Source organism: Centruroides sculpturatus, unplaced genomic scaffold (assembly GCF_000671375.1).
Source record: "Centruroides sculpturatus isolate CEXI.00-Female unplaced genomic scaffold, Cexi_2.0 scaffold21, whole genome shotgun sequence".
Classification (NCBI taxonomy): domain Eukaryota; kingdom Metazoa; phylum Arthropoda; class Arachnida; order Scorpiones; family Buthidae; genus Centruroides; species Centruroides sculpturatus.
In genome coordinates, this window is record NW_019384490.1 from 1,387,503 (window position 1) to 1,410,884 (window position 23,382).

The 23,382-nt window shown below is 29.2% G+C and overlaps 1 protein-coding gene across 1 annotated transcript in view; it reads right to left on the bottom strand.

Moving 5' to 3' along the window:
- LOC111621741 (protein Skeletor, isoforms B/C-like) overlaps window positions 1-23,382 on the bottom strand; it is a 66,358-nt gene that overhangs the window by 37,318 nt on the left and 5,658 nt on the right. The window contains exons 2-6 of the mRNA XM_023363968.1: window positions 9,132-9,266; window positions 6,976-7,048; window positions 6,707-6,815; window positions 5,474-5,639; window positions 2,235-2,312 (exon numbers count right to left, since the gene is read on the bottom strand). Coding sequence (XP_023219736.1) covers window positions 2,235-2,312; window positions 5,474-5,639; window positions 6,707-6,815; window positions 6,976-7,048; window positions 9,132-9,266 — 561 coding nt within the window. The remainder of the gene's footprint in view (window positions 1-2,234; window positions 2,313-5,473; window positions 5,640-6,706; window positions 6,816-6,975; window positions 7,049-9,131; window positions 9,267-23,382) is intronic.

Below are 23,382 nucleotides of genomic sequence, written 5' to 3' on the forward strand. Positions count from 1 at the left end.
TAGTCTTCATCGAGTACTTAGGTGTATTAAATTAATAACATTTCAGACATTGTTATAAATATTTTTATCTATTTCGATTTTAAAAATGTTCAAACCGTTTTAAATTCGAATTTGTTATTGCATATTGGTTTGATTATAGAACAATTGTAAACGTTCCAGAAAATTTATCAAATTTTCGCGGGCGAAGTCGCAGGTAACAGCTAAGTGTGTACATATGTATACTTTCAAATATTGAAATTGTGAGGTTCTACATATAATGGAAAAACATTAAATGAATATACAGTAGAACCTAAATTACCTGAATTATCTCAGGCAAACCTGAAAGTGAATACATTACTTTTCTTATATTGTTATTCATAAAGAAAGTATAAATGATAATAGAAACAAATAATTTTGTAACACATGTTATCTTTTATCATTTAACTTCAATTTGAGATAAATAACTTGTATTAAAATGTAACTACAATAATACATATGTTTATTCTTAAAACTAATGTACATATTTGTTAGCTATATAATAAATGATGTAAAAATTTTTGTTCTTATAGACAATTGTGATTAAATTCACTAATGCAACATTATTAACTGGTGCAAAATGGGGTAATTGTTATATGAGGTGTATTTTTTATAGCAGTGTCCATGAAAATTGCACCACTCATAAAATCCTACAAAAATGTGTTTATTTTTTTAAAATTAAAATATCATTATTGCTGCAGACCTGAAAAAAACCATACAATGATTTCACAAGTGAAATCTTTCAAACATGAAAACACTTTTCATTGGCTGACAAAGTCTACTGCAGCAATGTTTTCAGTGACTGTATCATATATTCATACTGCTAGGATGGAGTGAAGGTGGATGCTAACCCACCCATCCACTGACCCTGAAATAATTTTTTAATGTCTACTTATACTGATCAATTATTGGGGGAGTTTCTATAAATAGGAATTGACTGTTTGCCAAATAATTAAAGATTTTCATTAACTTCTTTTTTCTACTTACATGTCTTACTAAAAATTGATCACTAAATTCTAAACATTAATTTGTTTGATAAAATCCATCTTGTCCTCCCAGAATGAAAATCCTAGTGCTGTTACTGCATTTATTAGTATAAAAAATTGAAGATGGTATGCATGCAATGGTGTACGTTTATTAGCAAAATGGAATGCTTTTGACAGCTAACACCATGTAAAATGTCTATAATTGTTGCTTTGAAGGATAAAAGTTTAACCTCTTGTAAAATAGTGCAGAGAGTGCATTACCATCAATCAATAATTGTGCATTTGTTACAAAGCAGACATAAACATGGGCAACATTGAAAGAAGCTGGATCAGAAGGTAAATATGAGAATATAGGATAGAATGCTGAAGCATCTCAGCCTGCAAGAATGTATTGTAAGTTCTGGAAAGTAAAAGTGAGTGCATGAACTCTGTGACATCATCTGTGCAACATGGGTTTAAACATCTAATGTCCATGTAAGAAGTTATTACTGATAAGTAAAATGCACAGACAATGGCTTATCTAGGCTAAACAGCATGCAGACTGAAGTGTTGACATGCAAAATTCTGTTATATTTTGGAATAAATCCAAATTTAACCTACATTGATCTGATGCAAACCCTAAGGCATAGAAAAGATGAAGACTAAAACAGAGATTACTTGATGTGAGAATGGAACACATATCCAGTAAAGGTGATCTTTTATAAGTGAATCTGTGAATGCAGAACTCTACAAAAATATCTTATTAGTAAGCCAATTCCAACAATCAAGAAACAATTTCATGACACAAAATCCTGTATCTTCCAGGATGATTGTACCATGTCACATCATCAAAATGGGGAGTAAAATATAATCTGTCATTTCTTTATAATTTGTTAGCATTTATTGTTACTTAAAGTGTCACACAAATTATTGTTTAAGTAAAATGTTTTCTACAAGGTCCAGATCAGACGCCTAAGCTGGCCAAATAATAGTCCTTATCCTTACTGAAGCTACTGGAATATTACAGGCACAAAATATAGCAGAGAAGACCTGAAAATAAACAGCAACCACAGAAGTGTATTAGAAGAGTATAGTATGATGATTTTGGTAAAAAAACTCATCTACTCTATGTTAGAATGCTGTTATTAAGGCTTGAGATGATCCTACAAAGTACTGGATTACCATTCAGTGAGAGATAACTGTTTGTGTTACTTTACTATGCTGTGCACTTAAAGTAAACAAAAAAATTCAGTTACCTTCCATTTTCATCTGGCACCTTTATTGCTGAAGAACTATGAGGATGATTTCCTTTTCCTACCAAAAAAAAGGCATCTGAAAAAATAAATTTTCAAAAATGTTATTCATATTACTGGTATGTGAATCACAAAAAATTATTAAATTATATAAAATATGATTGAAATATTTATTTGTAATCATTTCAAGTTTTAATAATTTATATATATTAAATAAATAAAACATAATTCCATCTAAACAATTTTAAAATTTAAGAACAACATATATTTTTAAATTATGTTGTACATCTTCAATCAGTTCAGTGAAAAAAACCAAATATAAGAAAATTAGATAATAGTTGAAACAAGAATTTTCATTTAAAAACTATTGACTTACGTTTGTATTTTTAATATATTTTAAACAGAGAACAATTTTCATAATTATTATTATAAATAAGTATATAATTGAACCTTTCTATCTTGAATCTCAAGGAAATGTGAAAGAAATTCAAGACAGATGGGTTTTGAGATGTAGAGGTTCCTACATAGTAAACAGTGATAGGTTTGATTGGAAGTACAGTATTTTAGTAATACAGTAGCAAGTACAGTACATACCTTATTAGATATAAATCAAACATTTTTGAAATACCTTAACAGAAATAGTTTGTCAATAGTTTCTGATGCCTGACTTTCTCCAAATGGATAAAACTACTGACCCGCCTGGCCAATGTAAAGTTTTCTGAGATTTTTTATATTTGTAACATCTAAATAGGGGCCAGTTTACCATTTAAAGACCTCCCAAGAGGTATCTACACTCAGCAGATCACTCATGTGTTGCCACTAACCAAACCAAACTCATAGCCAATCAGAGAAAAGCAGTGTTAATTTGCAACTATGTACTATATTGCAAGAGATATTTCTCAACTACTATTTATACTATTAAAATGTATTCAACAAGCTTTAAATTTGTAATTGATACTTCAGTCTATAATTTGAGATATAGAAGTATTGGAATAATATTATTTGAGATAAACATGGAAAATATATTGAATTTAGACTGAAAATTTGAGGGAAAAATAAATTTTGAGATAAACATGAGCCAGTATCTAAATTTTATTTAAAAACTAGCTTACCCGTCGCGCATTGCTGCGATCTCAGAAAAAAGGAAATTCAAGCAAACTCGTTATGATAAAATTCAATTTACATTTTATTATTTTTATTGAAACTTATTATTATTATTCATTTTCATCGGAAAAACATTTCAAAGCGCCGTTTCAATTCTATTTATTTATTGGAGTGTTTGTGGATACACGATATTTTTTGTTTTTCCGCCTGGTGCATACACGAATAAATCAGGTTTTCCGACGTGTGAGCGGGCCTCATACAATTGTCCATGCAAGAAGCACGGATTGTCCAAATTTAGCCCATACACTCGCAGCGATTGTCAGAAGTGCGATATTTTATTTTATATAAAAATCAACTAATTTGAAATTGAATCCATATTTTTCTAAAATTTTTATAGTGCGTCATTAAATTCATTGTCCTAGTCTTTTTTAATAAACGAAATATACTAACAGTAAATGTTTCAGTAAAATACAATAAATATAGTAGTCAATATGTCATAATAATTACTTTTCACATTTATAAAAACAAACATTTTAAAAAAGTTATAAAAAGTTTTTTTCTTCATCTTAAACTAAAAAAAGTTTATAATAAGAAGTCAAAGTATTCAAAAAAATTCAGTTTTCTAAAACTTATAAAACTAAAATACAAAATTAATAAGTTTTTATGAATAATATTAAATGGTATTAAAAGTAAGATTTTTTCTGATTTTTTTTTTCCAATTATTACTGAATACTTATTTATAAGTCAGCATATATGTTATCATTTTTCTATTAATGAATTATATTAAATTATGATAATGACATATGAGAATCTATCTACATAAAAGGTTCTGCTTAATTAAAAACTTATCAGATAAATAATTTGTCTTTAATAAATAACAGCAGTAACAAAAAATAAATAAGAGTCTAGAATGAATTTGAATAAATTCAATACTAAATCATGCATTTAAGTTTATACTAATAATATAATTTCTATCTGAAAATATTAAATTTTATTTATTCCAAGTGAAAAATTTACAGGCATTATTTTTATAGCAATTCTGTCATACATGATCAAGATTTTTAATTATGATTAAATTTAAAAAAATATTATTTTCAAATAATAGTTAATCAATTTAAAATCTCTTTTCTTATATTTTTATTTTTTTATTCTTTGACATAAGCATATGTATAAATATACACATACAATTTCATAAGATACTTAAGAAATGTACTTTACATATGTTATATATATACTTATTGATATATAATATATATATATTATATATATATGTATATGTGATACATATACATATAATATACATATATATATTATATATATATGTATATGTATATGGTATATGAATATGTATATATATATATATACATATTCATATACCATGTCACAAGTCACATATACAATTCATAAGCATACATATACATTTAATTTTATATATACCATATATAAAAATATACATCTATATAATTAAAGGAATATATAATAATGACAGAATATTTTATTGTCAAACATATACAGTACGTCTGACAATAATGTATTTATACTATTAAAATTTGCAAAATAGAAATTACTCTGTAATATTTTGTTAATGTTATAATAATAATATTTGAAATTTTTTAAATAATAAATAATTTAAATAATAATATTTAAAAGAAAAAATTTCTTGATAAATATGCATATATGAAATAAGAAATTTATTTTACACAAACAAGTTCAGTCACGAAAACACTGGAATATCTAGTTTAATAGTAATAATGTAATAATTAAACTGGCAATACTATCTAAGATGTTACTATTCTTATTACATTAAATTATATAACTATTAATATTGAACAGTTCAAACTCATTAGATGGCACATACATGTTTCATAGCTTAAAATAATTAGACTATTATATATTATTTAAATAAATGTGAGTTTTTGTTATATCTGGATTAAATTAGTGTTTCTATTGATTTTATTTTCAGGTTTTTGTGATCATACAATTTTTACAGTAATGTTTTATATATATAAAACTACATTAACTAGCAAATATTTTATTCACAAAACATTACTCATAAGAATCTTATTATACATATATGTTATTTCATATATTTTAATTAGAATAAATATAAAAATTTTATACATGAAATATACTTACCAGGAGCTGCACCATCATAAAAAAGTTTTGGTATGTAAACTGTTTTACTATCTTTAATAATAATATTTCCTGAGCGTAAATTATGTGCAAATGATGGAAATGGTCCCAAGTTTAATTCTCCAGGCAATACAAAATCATCAGGTATCAAAACTGAGCCAAAATCTACCTAAAAAGTAACTATATTATATTTAAATCTTATCATATTTAAGTATGTATTATTTTAATAAATTTTATAAAAACTGCTAATACAAAGAAGTGTTTTTCATTAATAAATATTTTTAAATTTCTATTTTTAGTGAACCATTTATCAACACTGTAAGTTTTAGCATATTAACTGATAAATTATCTATCTAACCTAACACATTTCATCTTTAACTTGTAAATAAAATTTTCTTATATTTTCTTATTTATTTTATATTTGTGGTAATAGTTTACTGCATAATAATAGATAATACACTTACCTAATGTATGTTATTTATGTAGACCTTTCTAATCTTTCCTTCAATTTACTTATCGTATTTAAAAATAGTTATAGATAATAAGAATTATATTTTTAATAGTAACCAAAACTGATATTTTTATTTTATTTATTAGCAATTTATTGTAAATAATTAATTTAAAATAGTTGACAATGATTTTTTAAACTTCATAAAATGTGTAATATATATGAAGAAAACATTAGAATTTTCAAAATCCCAATAATTATTTTTTCCTTAGTCAATTTATAATGGTAGTAATAAAAAATATTTAATTGCATAAATAAATTATATAACTAATCTAAACTGTTTCTAAATCTTTAATCAATATCTATATGTATTTAATAAATCACAACAGTTTTCCTAAATCATATCCTTTTACATATTAAATTCATCAATTATGAAGTTGTTATGAATTAGTCATAATTTTCATATATATTAGTACTGTATAACTGAATAATTGTTAAACAGTTTAATATCATAAACTTGAGATGATTGTTATAGAAAGCCTTAAATATCTTCTGAAATTACTATAAAATAATTTTTTAAAAATATTCTTTATATGCTATTAATTTGTTAAGATGAAGTATAAAAAAATAATGCACATATTGTAAAACATATTTTGTTTATAAATGCTTATAAATAATAAAAAAGTAAGAAATAATAATTTAATTTTATAATTTAGTAAACTTTAAAATCAACCACGTCTTCTACACTTTAAAATCTATTTATTCTTATATAATATAAAAAAACTTACTGCAAACATTCTGCACCAAACACTTAACCATTTGATATCTTTGATAGTCTTTCCATCTGGGAGAGAAATTATAATATCTTGCTTATTATATTGCTTTAAAACTTCTTTCCTAAAAACAAATAAATTACACACTTTTAAAATCAATTTATGGAAAAAATATTTTATGATTATCAAAAAATTTTAAGATTTAAAATGAAAAATGGTCATAGTTTGGCAAGAAAGATATATTCTAATCTTCCAAAGAAATTTATAAAAAATAATATACTTACAATCCTTTTTCATTAGGAACAATGGAACCATTCACAGATGGTTGAGGAGTTGTGCCAACCCAAAAAAAGGCATCTAAATAAAAATTGTTTTTTACATTATATTCATATTCACTTATATATCATTATAAATAATTTGAATAAAATGAAGCAATAATAAAAACATATTTAAATACATAATTTTTTCAAAATAAAAAAACATTTAAAACTACATAGAATAAATTTTATCCTAAAGAAATCAATAAAAGTCTTATAATTTTTATCAACATGCAATAATGTCAAGATATATACATATATATATTATTTATAGTTTAATTAATGAGTGACAATAATTAAATAAATTATCAATGATAGCACAATTTGAAGTCATCGGATTTAAATCAGGTTAAAAAATTTTTGAAATAATTTTTCTCTAATAATAAACAATAGTTTTTAAAATATTTAATTTATGAGGCATGATAAAAGGAAACACATTATTAATATGAATGAAAAATAACAAAAAAACTTAATGCATTATTCTTTATGGTCTGTCAACATCTGAGATACCCATTGAGAATACCCTTTGCTATACTTAAGATTGTTTTTAATCACATTTCATACTATTCCAAAAGACATGCTGAATTTTTTTCTAGAAAATGTAGGCTTCTTTGACAGTTCAACTGTATTTCTTCATCTGTTGGAACAATATGTGCTTCATCTGAACATGGAAATTTTTTATTTCTTCAATCCTTCCTGAAACATTTGTGTTGAATCAGTAACTGTTGTTTTCAACACACATTTCTCAACATAAACTGCAATTCTTCAATGGATTTCAACTGGTTGACACCTTACCACTATTAATTTAAAAACTGAATCACTACTTGCTGTTCAACTTTAGTTGGATTCTTAATAACATCAGCTATGTTTATAGGCCTACCTAACTCCTGTGAAAATATGAAACCTACCTAAATCCTGTGAAAATAACCAACCCTTTCTCAACTATTCTAGACAATGTGACTACCATGCTAAATGCCCTGTGATCATCTTTCTGGGGCAGCAGATCATGTGATGCAGGACAAACAAGTTTCACTTGATCACACATCATATATGAACTTATTGATTTCTTAAAACTGTGATGTTTCTAGTGAAATTATATTGTAATATTTCATCAAACATATTTTGTCATTGAAAAGAAAACTATAAAAATATTTGATTTATACATTTATAAAAAATTAATCTATTACATTATTAATAAATGTATTTTTTAATAATTTCATATAAAAATTATTAATATAACAGTTTGTCTAAAATTCAAGTTCAAAACCAAATAAAGTTTATTTTATTTTAATTATTTTTAAGTACAGTATAAAGTTTTATTTTAAGTATAAAAATTTTATATAAATACTTTCATATTAAAATGGCAAGAGGAGTTTCTGAAGTTTTACTTTCAAATTAATTTGAAATAATTATTTTTCTTAAGAAATGTATTAGTTTTACAATTGATATGGTACTTTGAATAAAGTGACTTTTTTTCTGTTTGAAAAATTGAAAATGTTCAAATAAATTAATCTGTATTAAATTCTGTTAGGTTAGTAGATTCATGCAAATTAATATAATTAATTCACATTAAGTTTTATTCTTGAATATATATCTGAATTCTCTAAAATAAATGTTGACTAGAAACTGTAAGTTATAATTATATCTCACATTCCAGACATACCTACTTTGAGTCAAGTTTTTATGAAATTTAGAATTAGTGTTCTTTGAATGTGAATGTTTAGACATTTAAATATTATATATGCAAATATGAAGAGATGTAATCAGATCTGAAAACATTAATCTACATTCTGTAAGACTGGCTTCTTCAAAGGAAGTTACGTAGGCTTTTGGCACACAAATTTTATCATCACTGTAGCTGATGGCAGTTCAATGTCATTCAATATTGTGTAATTAAATTTATAAATTATGTGTGAAGAATACTATTGCTGAATATAACAATTCTTGTATGTAGCATATATCAAATCATATTGCAGTGCAACATTAATATTTCAAACATATATTTGATAATGATCAGGGATTTCAGGCTAAATTTCTTATAACATATATTTAGAGTTTTCAAAAAATATTAATCATGTCAATAATAAATAAATATGCACTTAATTATATTTAATGTATCTCACCAGGGCCTTGTCCATCATATTCGAATCCCACCAAGTAGAATGAATTTTTGCTGGCAGCATAAACGGTCCCTTTGACACCGTGCGCATTCGTCTTCAACTGTCCGATAAGCTTTCCGTAATATTTGGCACTGCATCCTGAATAATTAATAAAACATATCATTAATTTTTGTAGAAAACTTTAAATTTCAATTACATGGTTTACAAATGCTATGCTCGAGGTTACAACTTCATAAGATCAATCTTACAAATTCATACAGAATATTGTTTCATATTTTCAAGGATGTTGGCATTGTTATTCTATTTCCACAATAAAAGACACTACTTTCACAATACCAACAACACACATGCACTATTTCTTCCAGAATACTTTATTCAAGTTACATATTCATTTCAGACGTAAGTCCTGTATCTATGTTAGAGTGACCAGACATCCCCGATTTCTGGGAACTGTTTGCAGTTTTGAACAGAGCAAGTTTTTAAAACGTCAATATAATATCACCAATGTATAGATCAATAATATAAAGCAATTCAATCAGTTTTAGACCCCATTTTCACTGATTCTGAAATATGTCCCTGGTTAAATTGTAAATGTTATGGTCCGATATGTGACCAATACGTCACACGTATGGTAGAACAGTGGCTATGTGTTTTTGTTTCATAAGACTAGTGTCTCTTATTGTGGAAATAGAATATTATTTGCTAGTATTTCTATATGTGAATCTACACATGAAATTAATTCTAAAGAAAGGAAAATGTTTCATTTAAATACCTCACCTGTCAGAAATTAAGGAACGCGTCTAGTTAGCAAATACTCAGTTCGATTGATTGGAATAATGCACACTATGACGTCATTCTTGCTCATTGATAAACTGAAAATATTACGTCATATTGACGTAATAAGCAGATGAACAGATTTACGATCTTTTGCTAACTCTAGCTCCCTCTGTCCGCAACTTTTAAAATTTTGATTAAATTCATTTCATTCGATAAGGGAAATGAATTAACAGTTTTATAAATTAATTAAATTTAAGAAAACGTGTTACTTTAAAAAAGAAGAAGGGGGAGTATTTAAAACGAATAGAATAAACCGAAAAATCTTTAAATCTTAGATAAAAATATACAGTATAATATATTTGATTAATTTCACGAATTGAAATACAGGTGTGTATTCTGAAGATCTGCACAAATTTCAATGTGTTTTCCAGTAACTTCGAGTAATTGTATTTATCAAAAATTTACGTAAATAATGTTTCATTTGAAAAATGGAAGCATTAAATGAATTCGATGGAAGAAATGTAATCGGCAGATTTTTACACTGAAAATTGACAGAAGTGAATGTGCTGGTAACCATTACTGTTTCACTACAGATGTGGATCCTTCAAACGACACTCCAAGTTTTCACCGGAGATTTGACTGATTTGACTGGCAACCGATCCAAAAGGACGTTTACGTGTTTTCATCGTCCCGTCACGACTCTCAATCACTAAAGAAGCATATGTACCCTTCCAGAAGAGACTAGTACCCTTCCTAAAAATATACTATACTGACCAAGGATATGTCTTCTAGCCAGACAGCCAGTGCCCATTATTCTCACCACCACGAATTGCCAAGTTGGACCATTACGGAATTCGATAAATCTCCCGTGAAGCCAACATTTCGCAACTGAGACAGATTGAGAGGTTTCTATATCAACTGACGAAAAAGTTTATAAAAATGGTTAGAAAGCCGAATCTGTAAAAGAGTTAGCGGACAGAATCACAGCCTGCTGTAGTTGGCTTTTTTTTTTTCTTTTTTAACTCTTTCCGCCTTGTGGGCACCAAGTGGGCCTCGTTTAGCAAGCCCATTATGGGTTCGTCCAGGCCCACAATGGGGCGGTCGGGTGGTGAGGGACGGCGCCTGACATATCCGGACGGACCACCCCCGAAAAATTCCTGGGGATTTAGCGATCCGTCCGGATTCGATCCCGGGTCCCCAGAGCGGTAGGCTTCCACCTTGACCGCGCTACAGCTAGCGGGTTACGACTAAAGTTCGTTTGTTTAGTTATGGCAACGCAACACTTGGGTGATCTGCCTACGGGAATGCCTTCCGGGAGGTATTTTTAAGATTAACTGGCCCTATTTAGGCGTTACAGACGTGGAGAAAACCCGGAAAACTCCACGTGGCCAGCCCTTCCGAGCGAGGCGCAAACCCGCGACCGCACGACCGAACTCCCAATGTTCAGGGTACGAAGACCGCTTGGCCACTGGTAGGCACACCGACTAAAGTTCGAATTGAAGTCGATCGGGATCATGATTTTAAGCTAATTAATTTGTTTTTTTTAATTTCCTTTATCCAAAACTTTTCAGACATAATTTCTTTTTATTGCAGTTTACTGAAAATATTTAAAATAATTTTAAATAAATTTATCTAACGTCGTATAAAATTAATTTTAAATGTATAAAAATTGCTAAAACGCATACTGGTTCGATTTATTATCGAATTTTATTTTTTAAGGTATTTTTTTTAAATGAATTATTTAATAAAATGAGCGCGATTCAAAAGAAAAATTGTAAAATACAGTAAGACGCCGCTTAACGCTGCCTCGATTAATGCTGATTCGATATAATGCGGTCTGCTGAAATTCTAAAAAAAACTCAAAATTTACTCTGATTCAAATTATCCGGCATTTCATTAATTCGTATATAATACGATTATTCCCGAACACGAACCAATCAGCAAAAAAATGGCAATTCGTCGTAGCGCTGTACTTTCCTTAAATCTATGTTTGTTTAGTGCAATTTTGGAAAAAATATAACATCATGGATGCCATAGGCAATATCTGGCAAGAATTAACTGATAAATGCATGAGCAAAGTGTGGAAGAAGGCATGGCCGGAGGTATCCAACAATTCACAACGAGAAGATCCTATTGTTGACCAAATTGTCAATCTAATCGATATAACAGGACTAAATGTAGACAAGCAGGATATTGAGGAGCTACTTCAGGTTCCTGGTGAGACGACCAACGACGACCTTCAAGAACTGGCAGAACGAGGAATTCATGTAGAACTGGACAATAGAGATTCTGAAAACGAAGAACCCAAAGAATTTCTCTACAGATTTCCTTAGTAAAAGTTTGATAACGATAACCGAAATTGTTGATCAAATTGTAGCGAATGATCCAGATTTTGAAAGGAGTGCAAAAGCAAGACGAGGCGTTTTAGAAGCGATCTCTTGCTACCGATAAGAGATCACTTCCAAAGGAAACTTACTTGAGAACTTACTCCACTTGCTTAAGGAAAGAAAACAGCGACGAATGAAACTACAGGTCTTTATCGCAAAAATCAAGAATTTCAGAAGAGCCAGGGCCTTCATCCAGTGGCATACCGTGGGTGTCAGCCGCCCGGGGCGGAAGAAAATTTCGGCCCCCTTATTTAGGTATTTCAATTTAAAAGACCAAAATTCAGTTTTGTCACAGAACAAGCAATGAAAAATTCGGTGGTAGTGCAGCGATCAGTTTAAAGTAGTTCTATTGGATATTAGTGGTGTGTATGAACGCGAATGAATCGTACAAGCAAAAAAAAAAAAAGGCCAACAGGTTTCGCAGGATTTCCTCGGATAAAAAAGTTACTAGTCCATCCGGACGGCGAGCCGATTCCCGGACTGTCCGGATTATAGCACTATCGTAGGCGCGATGCAAGTATAGATTAGGATGTTTCAAATTTTTACAAGATATTATTATTATTTATTGTGAAATTTTGCCGNGAAGGTTTGTTTATTAGGGAATTGATGTTATTAAATTTTGGTAATTAAAGGTCGAGGAATGAAGAGATTAAGGGGGTCGTGTGTACCTCCAGCAGGGTCAAACTTAATGATGATTTTACTTGTTATTAGCATTTACGATTTTTCATAAAATCCATCCTCAAAATTACGCTTTTTTGCTATTTTATAATAGTTAAAAATATAAAAAGTTTTCTTAATAAAATATGATAACAGATGGCGCCACCAAAATTTTAAATGTTGCCGGGAATGTTGAACAACTCGTTGCTGGTTTATTTTTACTTTATTTACTATAGCATCCAATAAAAAAGTTGCTTCTTTTTCCAAAAACAGATATTGTAATCTCTAACCATATTTTTTCTTTGCTGACTTGTTTTCTGTGTAGAATCTATAATTACTACCAAACATGTGAATTCTACTATGGAACATCATAAACAAAATATTTTTTTATAAATAGTTACATGGACTTACTTACTGGCAAACAACTGCTTTTATTAATATACGAGTATAATACTAAAATTTCAAGGAAAATTTTAACTATTTTAAAATTAAAAAGATGAGACATATCCAGCCAATGGCCGAGAACATCGTCTTATTGACCATTATTAATACTTTTATTGTATCTAAATCTGCACTTGCATAACACAAGAAAGAAAAAGTTAAGGCTATGTCTATAAAATGATCTTGAAGCATTTTTGGGGAGGGTTTTCGCGCAAGAGGCGATGTTTATTTCAGCTGTAAAACGGAAATATACAATACAGATAATAGAAAAACGAATTCATTTGTTTGGTTAATTTGATGATAAATATTATTTAATTAAAATCCAAAATATAGGGGAGACCGGGGCAAGATCGGCATGTTAAGCTTTACTTAAATTCTGTGTAATAAATACTGCTGTAAACTGAAAAAAAAGCTTTGCATATTGTCTATTGGAATGTTACCTTACTATATTATAGCACTATCGTAGGCGCGATGCAAGTATAGATTAGGATGTTTCAAATTTTTACAAGATATTATTATTATTTATTGTGAAATTTTTTCGCCCCCTAAAAAGTGCCGCCCGGGGCGGGCCACCCCTGCCGCCCCCACTACGGTACGCCACTTTCATCACAAAAAAAAAAGGAACTATATATTTCTGTTTGCATATGTTTATGTGTTATTTAACACATACTATTATACAAATTAGTATAAAAATAACTTAAAATTAAAGTAAAATCTGTTTATTTTTGGTCGCGTGTTCCTCTTTCCCTATTTACTCTCGTTTAACGCTGTTTCGTTTAGCAATTTGTCGTCTAGGAACGCATCCTCCCCGCATTAAGCGTGGTCTTACTGTATATGGCACATTGTCTGGTAAAGTAGTTTTAATACAGGTGGATAAGCAAATGAACCTGTTTCATCGAAAACTCAAACACATTCTAAACATTTAATATTGAATATTCATACTTTGAAAATCACGAAAAAAATTTCTCTTGAGGTAATCGTTTTAAAAACTTAAAATTTTTTAAAAGATCTCTGACAAAAAGGTCTTGCTTATTGGTTTGGAAATCTATTCTACCATGTTTATAAAATCTGATTCATTATATTTATTTAAAAATGTTGTGATTAAACTCTACAACATTTGGATAGTATAATTAATACTATACAAATGATTTTCGGAAAGTAGTACAGTACTGTATATAATTTAATAAAAAATTTAAAATTTATTGTAACTCGAGCTATTTTTTTTTTACCAATAGAAAAATATTTTAAATTACTAGAATTTTTTTGAAAATTTTTATTAAAAAATAAATTGTTTTAATGTTAAAAATAAAAACCTTGTAATTTTATCATTAACAGAAAGTGATTTTTTCTGCATTGTGAAACACAAAATTCTCAATTACTTGAAAATGGGTGTGATATTCTAATTCTGAAATGCAAAAAGATCATATCAGATATTGTATCTATCTTGCAGAGAACAGGAGATAAATTAAAAGAAAGACGGTAACTTTTTAATGAACGTAAAATGTACGTGTAAAAATTACATTACAAATGCACGAAAATGGCATTAAACTATCTGAAATCGTATAAAACATAAAAGTTTATAAATCTGTTGTTTATATAATATAAGAAAATATAAAAAACAAGGCACTCCTATAATAGGAAAAACGAAATCGAGAGATTTAGAAAAAGTATACGCATCATTGAATGAAATTATCACGATGATTTTTTTACATTTCATTGTATTTTTTAAGAAGCTAAATGAACGAGGTCAGAAATATAAATGAAACAACTCTAGTTTTTAAAAACAATAAATCATCACAAAGAAAGACGTATTAAGACGTATTTCTACAAGTTCATTCGAATCGAGAATTCTGAATAAGGAAAACGTATAAGCATCATCTTCATCAGCAAATTTACCATTTGTTAATGAGACTAATCTTAATCTATATTCTTACAAGCAATACAGATAACAGCAAATGAAATGAATGCCATATCAATTGTCCATTACAAACAAGTAGAAATACTAGTTTAGTAGTCATGATTAGTATCAATGGCATCGTAATAATTCTAGTGTACTGTACAAAAGTAACTTTCAACTCGGAATTATGAAAACATTTCTGCGAGATAATGGGATAATGTTGATATAATGTTCGTTTTTATTATAATGAAAGATTATTATTTGTGAGAAGAGCAAGCATAATTAATTTTTACTTTTCTGCCTGTTATATATAACAGAGGAAAAGTATGGCAATCGGTTAAAAAATGACACCTAAGATTTTTACATTTTTTGGACTTAAACACCTTAAAATGTCGAGAAACGCAAAAAACTTTGGGGGTAATTTTTTATGTATGGAGTTAGTGTGTGTGTGAGGGGGCACAATTTTGTTCACTCTCTTTAAAGCTTAATAATTCCCGTGCTTTTTGTCGAAAATTTCTGAAATTTTACAGGGAGGTTTGTTTATTAGGGAAATTGATGCTATTAAATTTTGGTGGTTAAAGGTCGAGGAGGTGGGGAGATAATGGGAGTCCCGTATATCTCCAGTAGAGTCGAACATAATGACGATTTTACTCGTTATTAGAATTTACAATTTTTTATAAAACCCATTCTTATCCTCAAAATTAAGCTTTTTGCCATTTTATAATAGTTAAAAATATAAAAAGTTTTTAAAATAAAATAAGATAACAGATGGCGCCACCAAAATTTTAAATGTTGCCGGGAATGTTGAACAACTCGTTGCTGGTTTATTTTTACTTTATTTACTATAGCATCCAATAAAAAAGTTGCTTCTTTTTCCAAAAACAGATATTGTAATCTCTAACCATATTTTTTCTTTGCTGACTTGTTTTCTGTGTAGAATCTATAATTACTACCAAACATGTGAATTCTACTATGGAACATCATAAACAAAATATTTTTTTATAAATAGTTACATGGACTTACTTACTGGCAAACAACTGCTTTTATTAATATACGAGTATAATACTAAAATTTCAAGGAAAATTTTAACTATTTTAAAATTAAAAAGATGAGACATATCCAGCCAATGGCCGAGAACATCGTCTTATTGACCATTATTAATACTTTTATTGTATCTAAATCTGCACTTGCATAACACAAGAAAGAAAAAGTTAAGGCTATGTCTATAAAATGATCTTGAAGCATTTTTGGGGAGGGTTTTCGCGCAAGAGGCGATGTTTATTTCAGCTGTAAAACGGAAATATACAATACAGATAATAGAAAAACGAATTCATTTGTTTGGTTAATTTGATGATAAATATTATTTAATTAAAATCCAAAATATAGGGGAGACCGGGGCAAGATCGGCATGTTAAGCTTTACTTAAATTCTGTGTAATAAATACTGCTGTAAACTGAAAAAAAAGCTTTGCATATTGTCTATTGGAATGTTACCTTACTATAGAACTGGTTAAAATCAGTTTGGAAATAAAAATAATTAAAATAATTACAACTTTACAAGAAGAGAGAAATTGACGAAGTTGCCCCGGGTATAGGGGCAAGATCGGCAACTTCTCTCTTTTTGTAAAGTTGTAATTATTTTAATTATTTTTATTAAAGTTGCCCCTGGTATAGGGGCAACGGTAATGGGGCAAGATAGGCACGTATATAAAATTATGTTATTAACAATGTATAAGTTGAAATTCACTATTAAAACAAACAAATACAAATCCAACACCCATTTAATATTATTACAACGAAATGCAAGTTCAAAGACATATATACATGAATAACAAATGCAAACATGTTTTCATTTATCATCTGTTTGATTTTTATCCTTTGCTTCTAATGTGGCTTTATGTTGCCGATCTTACCCCGCTAGTCATGATTTCGAAACATTAAGTACAACCCTGAGAACAGAATGCCAAGCCACGATCTGGCCACGTGAATAAGTTGAAGTTACATCCTTCTAACAGGAAAAGTAACTTTCGTTATCATGGAATTATAACAAAACCTGCCAATTCAATATAAATGGAAAAAAAATATTATATGGAATTGAACGAAAATTAAAATTTGCTTGATAATTCAACTACGCTTGTTGGAGAACAATAAAAACACTACACTCAACAAGCCACCAATAAAACTCAACTGCCTAACCTATAACCAAAGTCTCCTTTTAATTTGTTTTTAAAAAAAAGCGCTTGACAAACTTGCCCCGCATGCCGAAGTTGCCCCGGTCTCCCCTATATAAAAAATTCTTTCTAGATACGTTCCATTCTCATAAAGTTTTTATTTTTTATTTTATAACATCATCAACAGTCTCTTTGTTACTTGGAAAACCATCTTTAGGCCTATATAAGAATAATTTAAGTAAATTGTTTTATTATTTCCCTTTTGTAAATTCATTTACTGTTAGTTCAGTAAACAAGTTCTTCGATATACATCATTCATATATTCAAATTCATACATAAATGCTTGTAAATTTTGCAAAATTTTATTTAATTGAGACTAAAACTTAATAGCAAATTTTATTAACAAATATCCTACTCAGCTCTTTAAATATTTAATGAATCATCAAACACTTAATGCTGAGAACGTTTTATTACACAAACATTAACGTTTTCGAGGCCATCTAAATATAGGATTCTAAAACAAAACACTGCTTCCGTTTTCAAGAATTTTTGGAAAAGTATTTTCTCATAGAAAAAACATTATTTTTTAACATCTGCAGGAGATCGCGTGCATAACCAAAGAGGTTAGTTACAATCAGCCTTGTCAATTGTGTGTCCGAAAATGAGAAAAGGGCGATGTGAAGACTTCAGAATATATCTTTTGTTTACAAATATTTTAGCAATTCTGCATCTTGGGTTTTATTGTTGCACAAAACTGTATTGTTGTATATCGTATAACGCAAAAATTTCCTCGGAACTGCGCTGACCATATCTGCTAAAGTTGCAAGCTGAATGTAACGACTAAGTAGTTTACAATTGACTTATACACAAAGGGAAAATATGCAATAGGCTGTTGTAACTGCATATTTAAAGATAGGTAAATTTCTCAATTTGTAAAATTAATGATTCTATTATACTAGTTATTGCAATATCCTCTATAAAGCTATCGAACGGCTGAGGCGATAAAGATACCAACCTGCCACTCCAGAGGATCCAGCACACACTAATGAACGAGTGGATAAAACCACTGAACATTAGTTAGGTTGGTCGCGGGTTCTCACCTATCAACGGGTAGGCCAATGGAGTTTTCTGAGTTTTCTTCACGTGTCTAATACTAAATATAGATCTATATTCTGTCAAGATATATACAAGATCATAGATCATGACAGGGATTCCAAAATTCAATTATGGCCGAAAGTCATGTGGTACGTTTTTCAATTAGTTAAGTCGTAATTGCACAATGTTATCATTGATTTAGAATGCTCCATAATGTAAATTGATTACACAGATACTAAAATGTGATTTTAAGTTTGGCGTAATTTATAACAATGGCAGTTTGTAATATTGCGTGACAAATATAACTTAAAATACAGATGTTATGTGTAAATTAATAACAAAATTGTATAACGATTTGAAGGCTTATGATGGCAAATAACGAAACCGATACGTGCTTTACAGTAATTTACATACGTAAAAATGTATACACAGTTTGGCATATTGTGTATATATAACTGCTAAAATGTAGTTTGATGTAACTATCTATTATAATAGGGTGTCAACATGCATATCATAAAGACATATATAAAATAAAACATTTTATCAAGGATATTTTTTAAACTTTTTTTTCCCGTGGACATCCGGCGCATAATACAGGGCGGATCAATCCACTCAAAAATTTCTGAGTTGACTTGAATTATAACATGGATCCTCCAGTTTGGTTTGATTTAATAGGATAAGTCATACGACATAAGGATAATCTACCAAGAAGATGCCTATCGGAAAGAGTTTCTACGTGAAAACTGACCCCTATTTAGGTATTTGACGCGTGAAGAAAATTCGAAAAACTCCAACTGGCCAGTCCGTTGATGAGGCTCAAACTCACGACCAGCGTTCAGTGTCATTCGCCCATTGACGGGCTTCAAGTTTAATGAGAACGTAATAATCGCTGAAACAGAACGAATATTTAACATAATTTCATTGTTCTCATACGGGGACACAATGCAAATTATATGTAATTTTATTCTTTAAAAATATTTCTTCTTAACTATGCAGTTAGAAAAAGTTAACAGTTAATGGATAAAAATTATGTTGTACGTACAGTACATAAAAGGTCAACCACGGGATATTCATTATTGCTTTGGTTTATTTCATTTTTTTTAAAACTTTTTTTCTCTTCTCATAAAAAAGTTTACGTTTGGCCATTTGAATCATTTGAAAGTGTTTGCGACCATGTTTGACACTACTTTTTTTAGGAAAATTTTTCAACATACTACGAATTGTACACTATTATATACTACGAATTATATTGCTGGCCTTAATTTTGTTGTTACGGGCGGGCCTGATTCATAATGGGGACAACTATACGGATATAACTGACTCTTTGAAAGCAAATGTCATATATCACGCTTATTATTAAAATTATTCTTTATTTTTTATTTTACATATTATCTACGCGTTGTTTGAAGAAAAATGTCGTTTTTATTATCTTCAATCTGATACGTATTTTTATGTATTTTAATTTGAACCGAATGAAATAATATAATTTTTTTAAAGTCATTTTTACCATGTTTTATGAAAGTAAATGTTGACAACAGAAAGCATAGTGCAAGCAGGCTATCCGTCTCGTTGCACATATACAGAACTATTACCAGGGGAAACGATAGTATTTGAGTGTATCTAATCGTAGGCACTGTACCATTAAACATAATGATGACCAAGGAGGTTAAGTCGTTATCCTGTCGCTCTGAGAGAACCGAGATCGAATTTGGCAAGAAAGTCCCTTTGAATTTTTTTGGGAGGTACATCCCGAATATATCAGTTCCATCCCTCACTACCCCATTGTCTTCATTATGGGCCTAGCCAAAATCCATGATGAAAAAAAGGACCTTCTTAGTGCCTACAGGGCGGAAAGAATTACAAATGAAAAAAGAACTATTAAGAGGATATTGTTAATATAAAATCCTATATTCTAATACATTTTTACATAATTCATGCTTTTTATTATTAAAAGAAATAAAATAAATGGAAAAAAGAAGAATATTTCTCTTATTCTTTTTATTCTTAAGTAGACATCTATTCTATTATTGAATATACATTACAATAATAAAATATGATATATGCATACAAGGTATATCACCAGATATTTAAACTTATATAAACTGAAAGTTTTCTTTAAACTAACAATTATAAAATTACATACAATTTGAATATGTAAAAATAAACTGAATGAAACTTATTAACTAAATCAATTATTAGATTAAATTAAATGAATGTCTCTCTATACGGAGCGCCTTTCGAAATGAACTATATCGCACGTCTTTCAACGCCCTGTAAACTATCATCAATGGGCAGTGCTGACCCATTTTCTATAACAAATTAACTAGTATGAACTCTATTTTAATAACAATAACTCGAATTACATAATTAAAATTATAAGTTTTTAGTTAATTTTTTCTTTGTAATAATTTCAGATTCGATTCAAACTCTAATCCTCGCTACAGCAAGAAATTAAATATTCGATGAAAACGGGATGACGGGGAAAAATATAATTTAAAAAAATAATTTGATATGATTCACATATTGTTATTCCGGTTGTGTAATATGCATTGTTACATCATACGTAAGTTTAACATATTTCAACAATATATATTATTGTTTGACATACTCTCAGCATTTTTTTCAAGTCTATAAACGGGATGATATCGGTTAATTGTTTCTAGGAGATAATCGTTTATTTGAATGCTAAAGATAAAATCCGGAAGGCAATTGTCTAGCACTCGTTTCCTCGCTAATGTTCCTATTGTGTAATATGATTTCAAATCACAATTTGTTACAATTCAAGGTTTAGTGGGACGAATATCATTATAATAAGAATATAGTACATTTCCATATTTATACTGTTGCGAAGGTGATGCCAAGAAAAAAATCATGCCATAAGCAGATAAAATGTAACAAAATTACTAAACCTGAATTCGAAATAGAACTATCTTAAAGATATTTTAAACGTAATCATTATATTAATTGAATAATACAATTTCTCAAAATGTAACGTGTTTTTCTGTGTCAGTATTTTTGAATAAAACATGACAGAGGAGAGAAGCGATTTGTATCTGTGAAATAATAATGGATTAAATAAAATATCAGATATCGTATTTCATCGATTAAATCCCAGGAAAGTTTATTTTTTTTAAATGTACGTATCCTCCGGAGTTTATTTGAAGACCCGGAGTTTTTTCGAACCGGATTTATCACTTTTCAACAGGAGACGAATGGGTGAAAATTAAAAGAAGTATCTTAATTTTCACACATTTTCTGACTGTATGGATTACAACTACATTTGAAATAATTACTGTTTTCATAGTTAAACCTGTTCAGCATCTTCCAGTTCGGCTATTACGATATCATTCGCTCTGCTTGACTACCATCAATTAATTACATTTTCTAGTTCAAACGCACCCTCTCTTTCATAAAGAGATGGATAAGCTCTCGACTTATGACTTTTCTATACTCAATGTTTGACAATATTTATAATTTATTTCAAAAAAGTTTCCGAGAACTTTGGAATAGAAAGAGCAACCGACTCTAGACAATTACATTGGTTATATGAATTAAATAATTATTAACATTTTGCTCTATAAGATATTTTACTGACTTTGTAAATAGGTCCGTAGCATTTAATGCAACGAATAGTGATGAGAAGAGAAAGATATATACAATTAATTCATTGAATGTGTCTTTTCTAGGGGGTTAAAGAAAGTAGCATTTATATGATAGATAGTACACCCCCATACTTAGTAAAATCTTAGTAAACATAACGCGACCGGTTTTGAGATATGACCAATTTTGTACGTTAGTATCAAACCTGACTTATTGGCTTTTACGTATCGTATGCGTCATGAAAAGAGAAGATAATCTTGCTAGATCTTTATCTCCATATTTTCAGGTGTTCCATGTCATTTTATATCCATTCATACTTTGAATCTTAAACAGTCGAGAACAGAGTTTCTTTCAGGGTAAGTCTCGGAGGGTAATAACCTCTCGGACCCCGAAGATTGAAAAATGCCTCTACATAAAAACCTGATATAAGCAATTTTGTAAAAACACATAAACACTTTTGTTTCTATGTACACGTGTATGTATCTCTATACATCTACATAAGTTACCGGTCAATTGCATTTGTACCCTGAGATCAAAAAATACCCCCGAAAAATGTTTTCTGAAAGAAATACAAGGTACTAGTCGCGAACTCTCTCGAAAATTCCAGGTTTTTGACAAATTATTTACCTCATTATTTCAGAAACGGTTAAGTTTTCGGCCTATGTTTACCTGGAGTTTTTTACTCAACATAGTGTGTGAATTTACTATCTATCATATAAATGCTGAATATTTTTTAAGCTCACCGGTGGTCGAGTATATAAGGCCATTGAACACTGGTCGTGGGTTCGTGTCTAGCCAATGGACTGCCACGTGGTTTTCCGGGTTTTTCACGTTAGTAACACTTAAATAGAGGTCAGTTTTCCATAGAAGACCTCCCGTGAGGCACATCGCGTTGCCGTAAACAAATAAAACCAAAACCTGAATGTTTTTCAAACGCCTTGCATAAATTGTCTTAGTAAGAAAAATTGAAGACGGAGAAAAGGACCCCCCACACAAACCTTATGGAAAATAGTTTCCGGTGGATTTGGCTGTTTCCAATAAGGTTTGTATGGGATCCTTTATAATGCCGCTAAAATTTCTAGCAGTGGATATAAAGAAAATTTATACAGTAGGCCTATTCAAATACATATAAATTTATAATCTTGTAATTCAGAATAAAGCAAATAAGATAAATATATTTAATTATTGTATAAATTTATATATAAATTAATTGCATTTTTATAACATTCA